General features: G+C 37.8%; 1 protein-coding gene across 3 annotated transcripts in view; it reads right to left on the bottom strand.

The window, feature by feature from the left end:
- Window positions 1-8,929: 8,929 nt before the first annotated feature.
- GXYLT1 (glucoside xylosyltransferase 1) overlaps window positions 8,930-18,129 on the bottom strand; it is a 40,414-nt gene continuing 31,214 nt past the window's right edge. For 2 of the 3 annotated variants that reach the window (XM_054080923.1, XM_054080931.1), the window contains exon 7: window positions 8,931-17,960. In XM_054080923.1, the coding sequence (XP_053936898.1) occupies window positions 17,799-17,960 (162 nt within the window). In that variant the 3' untranslated portion in view covers window positions 8,931-17,798. Of the gene's footprint in view, window positions 17,961-18,129 lie in introns of all 3 variants that reach the window. The other variant, XM_054080918.1, reaches the window with a different exon arrangement.

Here is an 18,129-nt window from a genome sequence, read left to right as displayed (position 1 = left end):
AAAAAAGCATATGCAACAGTATCAGTGATACTGGTTAGGGCCGACATTAGCATAGATGCATTAAAATCACCAGAGCACATTGTCAGAACTCCTAAAACACTGAGACAAAATTCCCTTGGGGATCATGGAAGGGAGCTTATGAAGTGTTGGAGGAGAGTAATCAGCAGTGGTTCAGCTCTTCTACCTGAAGCAGGAGATGGAGTCATTATTAGTGCATAGGCAAGAGCTTCTCTAGTTTCACCAGGGAACTTCACATGACTCTGACATGTTGGCAGCAGCTCTGGACCTTCAGGTTAGAAGAGATTAACTATTACAATTAACTATTACTGTCTTGCTCTTAGGATTAAGAAAATTAAATTGCCAATGAAAAGCTGAAGACATCCATTGCAAGTATTTTGCCTTGTACCAAATTTTAAGGTGGGGAGAATTTCCAGCCCTCTGCTTCCCAAAGTGGCAACAAACATTCAGCTACGCTGCCAGCGGCCAGATGTGCTGCCTGTTTTCACCCACAGGTCACCTGTATTGCAGAACTAGTGAGCATGGGAGATATTATATACAAGTTTCATAGCAACACTACTCCGCTTCTTTCACATCTCCATGACCTGGTGAAAAGGCAGGTGACGTTCTGCTCACTGGTTTCAGTGATCCTATGAGAAAGGTTGATTCAACCTTTTCCTAGTCTTAAGAGCAGTAGAAATGTTTTTTATCATTTTCACTGAGAACTAAATCACGTCCTTTATGGGTAAGAGTAGTTTATTGCATTGACCAGTCAGAAGAAATACAAGCTATTTCTGACTCCTACTCTCAGACAGAAAATCTGTACTTTGTCACTGTCTGTGTACTTCTACAGGCCTTTATAAATAAGAAATTAGAGTTCCTCAAGTAACTTATTTCATATCAATCACTACCAAGTCAGGCAGCTCTAATAGCCTAACGAGATCTATAACCCACAATTTGGTCCAGAGTACAAAAGTATCTGGATAAGACCCCAGAATGAAAAGGTAGTCACAGTCTAGTCTGGACACAACTCTTCACAGGATGGAGTTGTGTTTGTGTCATTACTGTTTCATTTGGACCGTGTGGGCTGCTGCTGTGTCAGGATACTAGTACATGATGGTTGGTTTCACTTGGAATCGATACCCAGCAGTTGAAACTTTATAAAGTAGTAAAGAGCTGTCTTTTGCCATGAAGAACTGGCAAGCTAGGTTGACAGCAAAGCCTAAGGAGAGGGTGAAGCAATTTAGGAGCAGAAAGGATGGCAGCAGCCGGGGGGTGTTGCAGCCTCCATCACAGCTTCCCATCCCCTAAGCAAGTAGGTCAGGTAGCAAAAGACACATTCCAATTGGGGTGACCTGAGAGACAGGACAGTGAGCGGGTCTGGGACTCATCCTGGGGCTGCAGTCACGCACAGACCAAGCTGGGGAAGCCACAAGTGGGGTGTGAAGGGGCCAAGCAGGCAGAGAGCACTAAGGATGCTGGTAGAGGAGGGACCACCTCTGAAAGTCCCAAGAGAAGCAGTCCACCAAGGAAGTGCTTGCTCAGCAGCAGCCCAAGATGGTCACAGGGGACAAGGGAATGTGCAGTTAAATCCGTAGAGGACGCTGAAAAGAATGGCAGCCTAAGAAACACAGTCAGGTGGAGACTAAAAGCTGGATTTTACTTTAACAGTTAAGCTGTTGGTGGATATAGTGAAGATAAACAGAAAAAAGGAAAACCACCAAAAGCAGGCAGATTTCACCCTAAAACGGAGTCTCCAACATATGAAGGAAGCAGAACATTTCAAGCACCTTTCTATCCCTCCCTCTTCTTAGGGCACCTTCATGGGGTTCATTTAGACCAGGAGGGAATATAGGAAAAGCCAGTCTCCCTCCCCAGAGAAATGCAGCATTGAGAACTTGCAGACCAGTTTGGGATGAAAACATCTGGATGAAAATACTTTTTCCTTTTGTTCAGGTAACCAAATCAAAATATTATCATTCAGTTCATTCTGCAGATATAGAGGTTAAAGAGGGCTAGAAACTTTTTAATTCTTATAGTTATTGAATTGTCATTCTTTTAGTTTTTCTTAGTTTGTATCACTTCACCGCAGTGACTGTCCAGTTGAAACTGCACACCATTTTATAATTTTTTTTTTTTTTTCAGAAAGAAACCCAAACACCGTGAAAACCTTCTTTAATAAGATGAAGGTTTGGGGCATCAAATACACGGCTTCTGTTTTACTCCGGACCACAGGAATGTGTTAATTTCATGAAGTAATAGAAACAAATGTTGTGTAAAATTAACGTGTTTTCTTAGAAAACTCAGGGCCAAGTAGCCTCTCTTAAAAACATAGATCAAAAAGAAATTCAAAGAACACAGCTTGCAGTAGTACTCTTAATATAACAAATTTAGAAAGCAAAATTAGAAGTCTAAGATAAACACTCATCTGATGCTATTAAAGTTGCACTGTTGCGTTGTCTCTCCCTTGAGATTCTGCTGAATCTAGGGCACCTAGATGACTGTAAGCAGTAATGGTCTCTTAAAATTAAGACCAAATGTGAAAGAAATGCAAAGCAGTTCATGAACTCTTCCTGTCTGCAGAACCAATTAGGTTATTAAATGCTGCGAAAACACTCTGAATTTTAATTGCTCTTCAAGATTTCACTGTGTCCTCAGAAATAAAATTCTCTTTCCTTTTCGATTAATGCCCAAGAAATATTTAAGATGAAAACTGCATGAGAACAGTGATAGTTACTAGAGGTTTTATTAAGTAGAATGCCACTTAATTTCCTTCATTTTCTGCATTTCCTAAAAGAGCACAGCATCTAATTATTCTTCACCCATCCCATGTTCTGTACAACTCACAAAGATCTTCCATTGATTTTCAGTCCATAGAGCGCAAGGTGAAGATAAACAATAACTCTATATAGAAAATATTGATTTTAAACCATTGATTCAAAACCCAAGGGTGTCAAAAGATTAGTTACTTTTAAGGAAAGTACTAAAGGTGACTTTCAGCTACTTCATTATTGAAAAATGCAAAGCAAATAAACCCCACTGTTCAAAGAAGCCAGATACCCATGCAAGAGCTGTTAAAAAATTAAGTCAGTTTGACACACAATAGACCATTGGAAAGAGACCCAAAGAGGAGTTGCAGGCAACAGTTTCAGTGATACAATAAAAATGCTACAACATAAAATATCCCAAGAGTAGTTTTGTGTAATCTCCTGATGAAAAAAGAACCACTGAGAATAAAACTCCATTGTGATGTGAGATCCCACAAGGATGTCTTCAAGCATATGATGGCCCAGATAGACGGGACCATGAGGTTGCAAACTGGTAGGAGCAGAGACCCTCAGCACCCACAGCTGTGATTTGCTGGGGTTCTTATATAAATTAGAACTGGAAATAGGGAGGGAGGGCTAAACCTTGTATTATTCTTTAACATAGGCACCTACTTGCTCAGTACTAATGAGTTTTGCTTTTGTCAACATTTTCTCTTTTTTGGGCACCTTCTGATATCAGAAAGAAGTTTCAGATTTCAGCCTCAAAGGGAATATGTGATGAGAAGAAAAATGACCAGAAGAAGAGTAGACTGGTAGAGGAAAAATCTCTTGTCAAAGTGCCTTTCCTTCATGTACAGCATCCTCACTAGCATTTCTAACTACTTCAGTAGACCCCCTTAAATGATAGAAAAGAAGGATAGCTTATACCTAGACGGATGTTCTTCACGGTCTATTTGCTGTTTATATTCACATTCACACTGTGTCAAGAGTACAGCCACACCTAAACCCAGAGACCTTTAAACATTTCATTCTCTCTGTACAGGGCATAACTCCCTCTCACACGCTATAGAGCGATGGGAGAACCTGTCACCGATGGCCCAAACATAAACAATGCTGAAAGCAAGATCAGAGAGGGGAGTGGGCAGATATCAAAGGTAATTCTGCAAAGTGCACTATGATGATTGATACAGATATCTTCCTCTCATCCTCCATCAACTGTCCACATGGGGGTTCGAGATCAGAACAGCGATCCTGGGGTCTTCAGGACCCTCGCCCAAAATACTGGAGAAAGCAAGATTAGACCAACCTCCTGTCTAAAGAATTAAAGTGAGGACTGTGCACTCCATCTAGTAGCTTTACAAATCTGGAAGTAATTTTACATACAGAATAACTTCAAGTCTTAACTTAATTGTTGTCTTGTTTTTCATGTTCTTTCAACTACCAACTTAATAAATCCCTTATATGGCCTTGACATTTACTCTCTTTCAACAAGCTGAGAAAGAGAGACAATGTTTATTTCCACAGCTTATTTGATACAAGCTTCTATTCAGCCTTGGATCACAAGATAGTAGGTGGGAAGTAGTAAATACTGTTTCCACAATGCTGCAAATGAATGTAAATCTTGAATATGACAATTTGGCAGAGTTGTTCAAGCTGCTACCTGCCGGTACTTACAAGCATACACAGAGCACAAGTGAAAAGCAAGTAACTTTTGGAAACTTCCCAATTGATTTTGTTCGGTTAGATGGATTCCTTCCCAGAAGTGAAAGACAGAAGGGCCTTCTGCCAGTCTCTGAAGTTCAAGTTTTTTATTTTAATCATGCAATTCCCACACAACAGCCTTCTTTTCTGATCAAAAAAGGCGTTTGGTTTGGCAAACCAAAACTGGCAGCCGATATTAGAAATGCTGACTAAGGAGCAGAAGAAGTAACCATAAGCCACATTATCATCCAAAACTTTTAAATCAACAACACCCTACGCATGCAATGTGCAGATGCTACAACACTTAGTTGACTGAAGTGAATTTTGCTTTAGAATCATAGAATATCTTGTTGGAAAGAACCCATAAAGATCACCAAATTCAACTCTCTGCTCCTCGCAGAACTACCTAAAACCAAACCATACAACTGAGTGCATCGTCCAGATCCTCCTTGAACTTTGACATGCTTGCTGCCATGACCACTTCCCTGGGGGAGACTGTTCCAGTGACTGACCACCCTCTCAGTGAAGAACCTTTGCCGAATGTCCAATGTGAACTTCTTTGATTGTTGTGAGATCCCCCGAGAGGTTACTAAAGAGTAACTAAGACACAGTGGATTTTTAAGATATGTTAGCTGAGGAAAAAAAAAATATAATTACATTTGCATTACATCAGAAAACCTATTAACGGATGTTTTCCTGCTCAGTCAGGAAACAGAACATGTATCACTATCTAGTGATTTCTTTTAGACTTAACAATTAAACAACTAACAATTTTAGACTTAACAATTAAGTTATTCAAGCAATAATTTCAAAGAATATGTTTCAGAAAACCCAACATTCTTTCCTGGATATTTCACGAGTAGTTGAAATGGCAAGGTATAAATCTTAAGTGGATCCAGCTCTGTCTGAGATTCACCTTAGCTTACATTGCAAGTCCACATTGTAGCGTTGGCTGCTGACCTAACTTCATAGTCCCTATCAATAGGGATAATGCAACTACTTTTATTCAATTTATCTGATTTATGCTATATGCCTACCTTAGGATTAGATTATTCACACTGCAGAATTCTGTAAATCACTGTTTTCCTTCTTTCATTTAAATGGTGGTCTGTTACCACTAGTTCAGAGAAGTCTGATGCTAGGAATGCAACATACGCCTTCAGTAAAGGATTTCCTCATGCATGGACTCCTTTGTCATGCAGCATCAAAGAATATTTGAAAAACAATACCTGGCATATTGTAGAAATAGCAGCCAAAAAAATCTTCTCTTCCATTACAAAGTTCTGAGTGCCGATATTACTGAAGTGAGAAAAAGCACTGAGTGCTAACTAAATTTTACATGGAAAGAACTGAAATAACCAGGCTACTTCAGAACAGATTATCCAATATAACTACATGCAGACCATTAGGACCATAATTACATATTTTTGTATCAATACAAGCTTTCAACTGAAAGGACTGCCATGTAAAAAGTAAATCTTCCACAGGCCAGTTCAAGGATGGTGCAGACAAAAGCTAGAGCACAGGGATGGAAATAACTCCACCTGTACCATTAGGAGTTTTTTCTTCACTGCAGAATCATTTGCATGGAAAGAACATCTCTATTCCTCCAATGTTTATCATCTGTTTATTTCCTAATAATTTGCTGAGATACAATAATTCAACTGTTAACTTTAAGTAGAAAACACACTGCAAGACACAAACCCTGTTCTGAAGTAGGTACCAGCCCGGCCAGTAAAGTTTCTCCTTGTAGGCTGAAGGGTTTGGTTTTCAACAAATTAACAAGAGACAATGGGCAGAAACTGAAACATAGGAGGTTCAGAAAACACTTTTTGCTGTGATGGTGACGAAACAGAGGCACAGGTTGCCCAGGGAGGTGGAGTCTCTATCCCTACACATATTCAAAAGCCATCTGGACACAGCTCCAGGTAATCTGCTCTAGGTGGCTCTGCCCAAGATGACCTCCAGAGATCTCTTCCAACCTTAACCTTTCCGTGGCTCTGAGAATTTTTAGAAGTTCTAGGGGCTACTTTGCGTGTTACTACTCCTAATCTGTATTTGGTCTCTGCTGCTTAGGCCTCAAGATATATTTCTTTTTATTCAGTTTATCAGCTATTTTATATCCATGAAAAGTGGGTGCAGCATCTGACAGCATCAGTCACTCATGTCTCAGAAGTTACTTTTTCTCTGCTATGGTTATGTTCATATCAGGTTATTAAAACATTAGAGGCTGGAGGAGGGAGTGTTCTTCCTTGTGTTTTTGTATTGATCATCCTACACAAGTACAGGCAACTTTTTCACAAAATGAAGATGATGGGGTAGGCAGCATCCATTTTCTGTTTAATACTGTAAATCTCTGAACCTTGCAGCATGACCCCAAAGAGAATAAAGGACTAGGGTATCTCCTCTTTCTGACAAGACAGCAGACTCCAACACATCTCCAAGACATTAGCTCTAAGATAACATTATGGCATCTGCACTTACCAGTGTGAGCTGACTTGAAAGGAGTCTCTACCAGGCAACATTTCTTTTCACTCCCCCCTTCCACACTCACACAACAATTCATCCTGTCCACTGACTACAGCAGGCTTGAAATTTGTGGATACTCCTGGAGGAAATCTCCTCTACTGAGTTGGTTAGCCTACTTCATATTCTCTGTGTGAACGCACAAGGTCAAAGACCAGAAGCAAAGGCATTATCTTCTGGAACAGATCATGAAAGTTTCTCCGCACCTGGAGGTGAAAAGATGCAGGGAGTAACTGCAGACAGACCAGCTTTATCTGGCACTGCATCTGGCAAACAAGCATCTTAGAGTGACACAAAGAAGATGGTGCCAAATGAAGCTTCAGCAAGATAGAAATAACAAAATGTAAAAACTAGAAATTACTGAATTATGTAGGAATTACCATAATGTTCATATTGCAAAACTAAGAAGCATTACATCTGGGGGGAAAAAAGAAAATCCCAGCAGCTGATGGAATGAAGGACTACAAATACAATGCTATAATTTTTGGAATAAATTAAGAACAAAAGAAATAAAACTGCTTTCACTACTAATGATAGTGCTGTTGATAATGCAAAAACATTCAATTAAGTCTTTTGCATTCAGAAATAAAATACATTTGCATCACATGAGGATGTTGAAATACTTTGTCTGTCAGCAAACCAGAAGAAAGTTAAACAAACAATGACCAGGTATAAATATTTCAAAATCAGCAGATCTACCTAATTTACAGTAGGAAACCAAGAAACAATTTCCTGAAGGATGCTGGTGTTACTAGCTCAAATAAATCTTAGATTTTTTATCCCAGGAATGGAAAGTAAGCCAACGAGGAGCATTCAAAGAATACATTTAGAAAGGACTAAGAAAAAATTACCTATATATTAAAAATTACCAACTCTTTAACTATACTGAAATTCTGAATATTGTCCTGGTGCCTGTATTTTAAAGAGGACTCTGGTAAACTGATGAAGGTATCAAAAAATAGCCACAAAACTATTTCTGACACCTTGCAGTCAGAAAGTTCATGAGCTCAATTTGTTTGGCAAAAGGAGACTGAGAAGTGATTTGATAACAACATGTAAGTACCTCCACAAGGAGAAACCACAGGACATTAAGCTCTGCAGCCTAGTGGAGAGAGGCATAAAAAGAATCAATGGATGGAAGCTAATACCGGGGAAACTAAAATGAGACACGAGGCACACACTCATCACTGTGAGAACACTGAACCATTGCAACAAAATGGCAAAGGGAAGTATTTTCCCTTTTCATGCCTTCAAACCAGGACTACTCACTTCTCTGAAAGGTATGATTTAGCTGGACACAAGTTATGCTTTAGTACAACAAATTACTGGCTTCAGTACAGAGATAACCAGAAGAAATTTAATGGCTTGTGATATATGACAGATGAGACTAGATGAACTTACAGATACCCCAAGGCTAAGCTCTATTAATCGATTTATCGGTGCTTTATGCTGCCATCCATTGCTACAGTAGCTGAGCACTTTCATATTAAATCCACAAGAATAACAAAATCCCTAGTGGACTTTAAGGGGCTTTTCGAACTTTGGCTTTTAGGAGTAAAACTAATATTAGGGGAAGATTTTAGAGGTTTTCTAGAGGAGGTCAGAAGGTCTGTATTTGCCCTTCTTGTTCTACATTGTATATTACTGCACTTGCTTTGTGCTTATACAGTATTTTGAAGCAGCCAGCTAGTGATTTCAGTCAGGCACAGTACTGCTAAATTGTTCACTTTAAGAAACAGTCATGTTTGTCTCCTCTGAATATTTGTACATGTATCACAACAGAACTGTCTCAGAGCTCTTCTTTTCAGTGTTGTTTAGGGTAATGGACACTTGTGTTGCTGATACGAAGAAAAAATGATTGAATTCTCAGAGAATCATAATTTAGATGAAGAGTAGTAGCAGGCCCAATGCACCATATAATGTATTCCTTAAAAATTACTGTTGTGGTTTAGCCCCAGACAGCAACCAAGTACCACACGGCCACACACTCGGTCCCCCGAGGTGGGATGGGGAGGAGAATCAGAAAGAAAAAGTTAAAACTCATGGGTTGGGATAAAGACAGTTTAATCGAACAGCTAAGGAAAAGTAATAATAATGAAAAAATACACAAAAAGCAAGTAACAGCACAGTTGCTCATCACCCATAAACTGATGCTCAGCCCATTCCTGAGCAGCAATTCCCCACCCCCTGATCAATTCCCACGGTTTATGAACAGAGCATCACACGGTATCAAACATCCCTTTGGCCACTCTACGTCAGCTGTCCTGGCAGCGTCCCCTCACAGTTTCTTGCACATTCCCCGCACTTTTGTTGGCAGGCCAGTATGACAAACTGTAGAAACCTAACTCTATTCCAGCTGAACCCAGGACAATTCCATACATTCAGAGACAAGACACCACTCTAAGAGTGATAACATGTCTGTTCTACAACAGCTGTCACTCAAAAGCAACTGGATCTTAGTATCTAACAGTTATTGTAGGTATCTGCTATAGGATGTGGTGTCCCCAAAGTACATGTATTTTGCAACAAGGTATTAATTCAACCTTAGACTCTAAAAATGATAAAAAGACAAAAGCAGTTTTTGTACAAAAGTATGACAGTTCTTCCCAATGTATTATTTGACAAGTCTACATTAATCAAGCAACTTCTAACTAATTTAGACACTGCCTGAGGTCTAAAGTACCAAAACCAGAGCAAATTCTGCAGAGGTTTCATTTTTCTTACTATCACAAACTTAACGCTTTATTCTTCAAGCTAAATCAGTTTTCATTAATTACAAGTTACCCTTCTGGCCACAGAAAGACAAAGCTAGGCAAACAGGATTAATGTAAAAATAAGACAGTAACCTATTTTTAAAGCAATAGCCTACAATTGCTTACTTTTGCTGTTTTATTCACCGTTTTTATGGAATGGTGAAGAAGGTCCTTCTCAAAACCCTGTGTGTTCCAACGGGCTATTAGCAGCCATTAATTTTTCAGCTGGAACAGTTTTACACACTGTGCACTCTCTATTGCATTCAGTAATCCCTCTAGAATTTTGTCTGGGCTTTTTTGAAGTCATAAGTCAAATTTCTCTTTTTGTACATACACAAAAAGAAGTGTTGACTGAAGACTGCTTTTCCCTCAGAGGTTGTCCAGCACCTACAGGAAAAGGGCAAAGCTCAAGCCCCTCACTGCACATCAGGTGCCCTGGCTCTTGTCTTTTGTTCATGCTGTTCTCGGAAGTCCTGCTGAGTCTGTCTGCCTCAGGCAAGCAGAATGTCTCAGATCAGTTGCGCCTAATTGTAATAGCTTCATCAGCCAAGCTTTCTTACCACAAGCATGCCTCTAGTAAAAAGCCCTTGTGTCTACAGAAAAATAAAGAAAACAAAAATTTTGTAATAGTCTACAAAAAGCTGAGAAAAAAACCCAAAAACCTAAGCTTCTTCCCCAAGCAACAGCCAAGAAAGACACAGCACTGCCTAGGAACTACTTTGGGTCAAGAACATGCTTAAAGGCCCAGACATGCAGTCATGCATTAGCACTGTGGAAGAAAGCAGCGTGCCCACCCCAGGGCACCCCTTTGGCTTGAAACGGTACAGTCACCTTATTACAGTAAATGGCCCAGTTCTGAAAGCACGTACCTGATGGCAGATGAAATATTGACTAATCGGCATTAGCAGCCACCAAGATCCAGAAAGATCGTCATACGAAGAACAGATGACACCATCTCCTGGAAAACACAGGCAGCTAGGAGGGGTAGTGAAGAAGGGAGGCAAGCAAGGAACAACCAGCAGGAAAGATGAGGTCTGTTGTGATCTGCAATTATGATTCACCTTGGGTAACACTAACCACAACATAAAAAAATAAAACAAAACAATAAAATAAAACATGGCAGAGCATCTTAAAATGAAAAAATAGGAATACCAGTGACTAGTCAGAAACTGCACGACATCATACTTCTGAAGTTTCATGACAGCCAACAGGCAAGCGGAGTATCTCCTACACACCAGCTGCTCAGTGAGGCACAGCAGGTTAACATTAAAAGGCTAAAACATCAGCTTTAATTAATTCTAATTTCCTAGTCTTAAATCAGGAGGTAAAACTGATTATATTGGTTTCATTTTCTTGGAAGCCTAAAAAAACCCATGCCCTAAGTCCTCATTAATTCAACCACAAAGATTTGCATTTTAGGATAACTTCTGCACCTACTTTGGTATTTCAAAGCAATTCATATGAATATTACAGACTGATTTAATGTGAATTGCTCTAGTAAAATACATACAGAAATGACTGGCAGAACATTAAGATTCATAACATATAGATATTAAAAAAAATGAACCTGTTGTGCTAAGATTATAATTTTGAGAATGAGCATACGATATTAAATAACCCAAAGGAAGAGTAAGAGAGAGAGTGATCTTCCAGAATACGAAAGCAGAGGAAAACGCATTAGGCTATTCTAACTGTTCATTTCAGTTGGTTTATTAATTTAATACAAACCACATAAAATAGAGAGGCCATTCAGGAATATATAAAAAACATTTTCAGAAATCAGTGTTTGATGCTAGAAATAAGTGAGGAAATTAAAGACAGCACAATCTAGCAACACTTCTCCAAGCAGTGAGGAAGGCACAGGTAAACTCCACTTTTGCACTCCATTATCTTATAGAAGTCTGAAGTGCAGAAATGATCACTAGCAAACAAACTTCACAGGCCCTTTCCTTCCCTAACAAACTTCTCTTTGGTTTAAAGGGGACATTTACTAAAGTAAACTCCCATATTTTCATTTTGCTCTAAAGACAAATAAACCTAACAAACAAAACTATCTGTGGAAAACGGCACAGAGGGAAGGGGGAGTTGTGTGAGAATGTTCGTTCAACAGGTATCTTGAAAAGCAGTTGTAAGTCTTAAAGACTGTAGACTTAGATCATACTCTTAAAGGCTTCTAAAAGACTTGCTCTGAGAACATAATACACCTGTATCTTACAAGTTTGGTACTCTTAAAACAGCAACAAACTATATGAAAACCTAACAAGCCCTGCTCTTGCAGGCCTGTTTTGACAAGACAGTGCAAGGAAACTGTCTAGATATTTACGAGTAAGGACCATGACCAGTGAAAGCCTATTCCTAAATGAAGGTATTAATGTGTCAGGAGAAGCTATGAAGTTTATTCTCTTCTGGGTTTGACCCAGACTGGTGGAATTCTAAAGACAGCAAGGCAGAAACTAGCAAGGAGATCCAAATCACTGCATCTTTTCCCCTCCCCTTTCAGCATGACTATTAGAAAACCATTAAAACCAGTGTAACTAGATAGCAGTAAGCAGGCAGTTATTACTGTTTTCAAAGAGATTATATAGGGTGATAATAAGGAACTACAGTAATGACTTACAGTTCCTTTCCTTGAAATTCACAGTAAACAAGGAACCAGTCTTCTAAGAGATACCGACTTATCCCTCCACGTAAGAGCTTGACACAGGAAAAGTGCAATTATTTGACTGAACAAAGGATGCTAACCCTTACATCTACCAAATCAGAAATCAGACTTGAAGATAAAATACTATTTCAAAATTGTTAATTATATTTCAGAAATCTCTAGTTTCTGCCATGAAAAATTCTACATTCCTTTTTATATAACGATTTTATCCCTATGGGCCCAGCTGCAGTCTAACACGGGGAAATGAAATCAAAGATGAACACCTAAAAGTGGAAACAGACTAGGTCCCTGGTTTGTGCAACTAAGGTGGCACCTAGATATGGGATGAACATTTAAAATCCGGATCTAGAAGAAGTGACAGTTCCTACTTTGATTAAAGGAACTGGCAAACATATAGATCAAGCAGGGAGACAGCAGCCAAGCATCTAACATAAGAGAGGACAGGGATATTAATTGATTCAGGGAAGAAACTACTAGTGATCACTCAAGACATATAAAGACTTTACTAAAGACTCAAAAAATCCTCCTACCCAAACATCCTCAAAAAGCAATCTGAGGAGAAAAAAAGAAAAGCAACCACAGTAGGACTAAAGGTCCTCCTTTAATTACTGGTCTCCGCAAAGAGACCTGTAATATTTCCCATAATTTTTATAAGCATTCAAATGAAAAAAGAGCTTAGTGATTATCTTTTAAAAGCAGCACAGGGAAAAGAAGGAGGGGGAAAACAAAGCCTTGTAGAAATTTGCCAAATATACAGGAAAATGCACATTCATAAGTTTAAATGAGAACTCTCTAAAGAACTGAATGCAGCTGTGCATAAAGCACCAGCAAAATTGAAGAGGAACAACTGAACTTATTAAACACAAGAACTTCCGATTACTTAATATTCCTTCAAGAAACCTAAAATTTTAATGGGCCCACAAAGGCTTAAAAACGCATTGGAGAACCACAAGTCTTAAATTTTATGACAACCTCAGAGGACAAACTGTTCTTGCATAGATCCAGTAAGTGGTTACAAGAGAGAGATTCTGAGAACTACTTTAAAATGAGATTTTCTCCTTACTTCCTGAAGTGGAAAATTTACTACTACCTCTGCAAATATCTTCTCTTTTTAAATCTGAATAATAGTTTTGAGTAGTCTACTAGGACTACAAAGCAACTGTGAGGCAACCTGCATTTCTATAGAAAATTATCCTGCATTATTTAAGTTTTGGCAGTCAAGTACAGAAATCAAGTTTTATGTGTTTCTCTGTAGAGTTAAACTAGGATCAAAGAATATTTTTCTTTTTTCTAAAGGAACTGAAAGTATATACACTAGTGTTTAATTATTTTAAATTTCACTTGCTGGGTTGATGCTTTGCCCACTTCAGCAACTTGAGCAAATAATTTGGCTGTTACTTGTGCAAAACTTTGTATGAATTTAAGTTATTATTCTCAAATATATAGATAAAACAAGTTGGACAGAACTGAAGTGCCAAAAAAGAAACGGTACAGAAGATATCCAAAGAGATTAGAACAATGACAGAGAAACACTTAAGGTTCTTTTAGAAAAATACAAGTTTTGACATCACCACCAACTGTTTCTGCACACAGAAGTGCTCAGATTGACAGCAAAAGCCACATAAAAAGCATCTAAGATCTGTTCAAGATCCACGGTGATGTACCTTCCCGACACTTCATACTTCTGCCTATGCCACAAAAGCACACACTTCCTTCTAATAAAGAAAAAGCTATAACCTCACATTACAGTTTTCTGCAACTTATTTTAATATACAAAAGTACCGGAGCTATTCCTAATGCCATCTATTCACAAAGTAGTGAAGTGAGCAGGGAAGCTATGATAATTACAGTAATCACATTATATACCACAGGAGTGAATGTAAAAATAGTAACTATTCTAAATTAATAATTTATTGAAAGAAATAGACCTAAACAGCCTAAACATTAATTTAAATTATACAGGAGCATTCCACTTAACCCAGACAAAAAAATATATATATATTATATATCTAGAAACAGTAAATAGATATTGTTAAACCTGCTTGACAGTTGAAAAATCTTAAGTTTTCTAAGAAACAGAAATTCCAGATATATCCATATGTTTGGAGACACCTTTATAAATCAGGCAGTAGAAACACAGAGTCCAATGTTTTCCTACAGATAAGCTAAAGAAGACTGATTTTATGACTCAGTTTCATGCCATTTAATCCACCACAAATACCATTTGCATCTGTAAATGTGAGCAAATAAGGGCTTCATTCCTATGTTGACACAAAATGAGAGACCAATAATCCACATATAGACAATTCATTACACCTTCAACTTTGCCTCTTATTTCTTCTGCTTCTAAGCATTCCAAACAGGCCCAGGGCCTTCCCTCTTCCCACCCCTACACTTCAGTTATTTCCTTTTCCATGCTGTCTAAATGGGAAGTATAATCTGGGAGAAGGAAAAGAAAGAAGACCGGCTTCTCCGTCATCCTGATACGGAAAGTGTGCAGATAGAAGTGTGGAAAGCTTGTGCAGTTGGAATGTACCTAGTACGGACAGAAACCTGGTAAAAATAACAAAATGTTGACAACGTTTTGCACTTTCTATATTTAAATCAAAAGCTTACCAAAACCAATTCAACTGGCATCAGTCTAAATTTTCACCTTCAGTCTAAATTTTGGCAAAACTACAAACTGGAAAGATACTTCCATAAGGCTTATACAGCCTTACTAACAGGCAGAGGTGCATAAGGATATGTCTATCTTGTTTCATACAAATGAGACAACACAGCATCAAATAGATCCCTTCTACCAGGAGACGGTGATCCCTTTAAAAAGAGACAGATTAATGGTACTGTGACATGAGATGAATCAAGCATGCTAAAGACATTTATCTTAATCTAAGCTGAATATACACTTCCTGATGTTTACATTTTCCTATGGAACTTTATACTTCTAGCAGCAGTTTTTTACAGCTAGTGATTTGCCGAAACTTTTTATCTAAATTAGCCAGTTCAGACTGACAAATCGGGTATTGAAATGTTTCGGAGCATAACTGGTTTCGATCACACTTCTTGGTTTTCCAGTCTTCTTACTCTCTCCAAATGTTTTAAGTTAGATTTGTTTTTAAAGGTAGGTTGTCTTTCTAAATTTAAGACATAGAGATTACAGAGCTAAAAATTGATTCAAAACAAAAATACTCTAGGGAGTTACTTAATGGAAGCTGCTAAGCACTTGCTGTTTAAGTTTTCTAAAGTGTTCATGAATGTTACTTGGGAACGGATAGTTGAACAGTTTAAGTTTGTATTAAAAACTAAACAAAAACTATGGCATAAAGCAGTATATTCTCTTCTTTATAATATGTTAATAAGCAGTTCTTGAAATAAGCACAAAAGAATTTTATCCTATGATAAGCTTCAATATTAACACTTTCTGTTCTAATTTCCCATAAAAACTGAAATTAAAGTGGATAGGTAGTTGCTAACGTTCATGCTCCACTGTTTTTCTGAAACTGCTCATTAGGTTTTAAAAGCAGTATCTTCACATGCATACAACATAATAAAAATCAATTTAAATCTGAAAGTTTCTGCAAAGAAACACAAAAAACAGGTCATAAGAATTTAAGTACAAACACACAGTAAAAGTAAAAAAAAACAAAGCTGAAGACAAATTGGTATTAGAAAAATCAGTATTTATGTAAAAAAATAATGCACTGCATATTGTAAAATCAGTCAATAACAGTATTCCCCTTCACACAGAACTCTAGATTTTCAGACTTCAAAAGATTACATAGCAAGGCAAAGAGACCATAACTACATGTGAGTCAGACTGCTTTCTAGTTTCCATCCCTGAAATTTATACCCCGAGCCAGCAGGGAGATTACAAGTAGAATATAAACTGCTTACAATGGAGTGTGTTTTACAGCTAAAGCATTCATCCAGCTCACATGGATCCGGGAGTCAGAGCCAGCCCACCTTTGACAAAGAAACAGCCACAAAAATTAAACTTCTAAAAAGGGGTTCGGATGAAGGTGCAAGTCAGTGAGTGGATCCTCCATGTTCAACACACAGGAACTTTTCTGGAATCCAAAACCTCACTTTATGAAGACTTCATCTCAGTTAGGTTATCCAAGTTCAAATATATTTTACAAATACCTTTCAAGCCATGCAAGTTTAAATAATATTTTACTGTAACACCGGAATTCAGCCTTTTTCTTCATGTTTTTCTCTGAAAAAAGTTTGCATTAGATAAAACAGAACTCATTTCCACTAAAATACCTTAAAAAAGCCTAATCCTTACCTGTTGTAAATGCCTATCACCCTACTGACAGTAATGCATTCATATAGTAGAGGTTCTGCCCCCAAACTAGTTTAAAGCCGTGTTATTAAAAAAAAATATGGTAACAGGTTATATTATCTAAGAAACCCACCTAATAAGAGTTCTGATGCTTCATCAGACTGTATACTACAGCTCTTCACTTTTAGGTACTAAATAATCTACAGTCATTACCAGGTAATAATTACTGGTGAGTAAACGCAACAGCAACAGCTTTCCACTGTTTTGTTTTGGTTTTTTCCCCTACTTCCAAAATGCCCTATAAAGGTGCAAAACCATGTAGTTTTAAAAAGTATTGTAAGACAGACAACTTCATAATTGAATTTTTGCTAAAAAACACTTCAACTGTGCTCTATCTTTTGGCCATGATGGCTCAACAATGTTGAAACAAATGCTGTATATTAAAAAGTCTCTGTATCTGCAGACAGAGAAAAGTAGTATCATATACTAGTTATTCATTTCTCAAAAAACGTATTTATAGTGTGCAGCTTACAAATAAGATAAGCAAAACAAGATTGTCAAAACAGTACTTCAGTATGTAAGAGATGAACGTATAAAGGCACAAGCAGATTGTCAATTATATCACATTTCTTTGAAAACAGAGTATTTTCTGCACTTGTAAACAACTTTGTTTACATAAAGGCTTACACCTTTGAAGTGAGGTTAGTGCTGCTGACGTAGTTATTGCTACATTCACAGTTTAATAGATTTTTAGACAATATGAGGTACGCTCCCAAATCAAGCCATCTTCATTTCTTCCTTGTTCATTTGACCATCAGAGAACTGAGTTATGCAGACTAAAACTAGTGACAACAGAAGCCAGTAACACCCGAATCGTCGGATCCAAGATAAACATTAGCAGGGATTAAACTTCAGAAGAGCAAAAAAGTCACCTCTGCAGAAAAAAGTTCCTGTTCTTCATCACTTGAATATTTTCTTCATTTTTATGTATGCTAGTAAACTTTTATCTGGGCACGTGAAGAGCCAATTCAAGCCATGTAAGAATTTTTGGACCTTTTGACCAGTAAGTTCATTCAGTCTTTTGACTTAAAAGCTTGAAGTAAAAATCACCTTCCCCTTGATCTTCTGGCATGCAAGTCTCTTATGCTTTTTGTTAGCTGCTTTATGAACACTTCATATACTTTTCCACAGTATGTATGCATGGTTTTCCGCAATTCCAGTTCTAGGGGCTGCAACAGGGAATGAACCAGTTCATCTCCAAATGAATACTGTAAGAAGTTAAGAAAATAATATTTAAGGTCAACACGGAAGAGTCGTTATTCAGAAATACTAAAGAGTTTTATAAAAACACCTTTGAACACTGTATTTGCTTTCTATAGGTTTATTACCCGTTTTCAAGAACTCTGAGAGCTTCTGGACGCAGTATTTGAAAATCAC

Source organism: Cuculus canorus, chromosome 1, assembly GCF_017976375.1.
Source record: "Cuculus canorus isolate bCucCan1 chromosome 1, bCucCan1.pri, whole genome shotgun sequence".
NCBI lineage: Eukaryota > Metazoa > Chordata > Aves > Cuculiformes > Cuculidae > Cuculus > Cuculus canorus.
The sequence above is the reverse complement of the archived record's forward strand: the minus strand, read 5'-3'. Positions and strand labels throughout refer to the sequence as shown.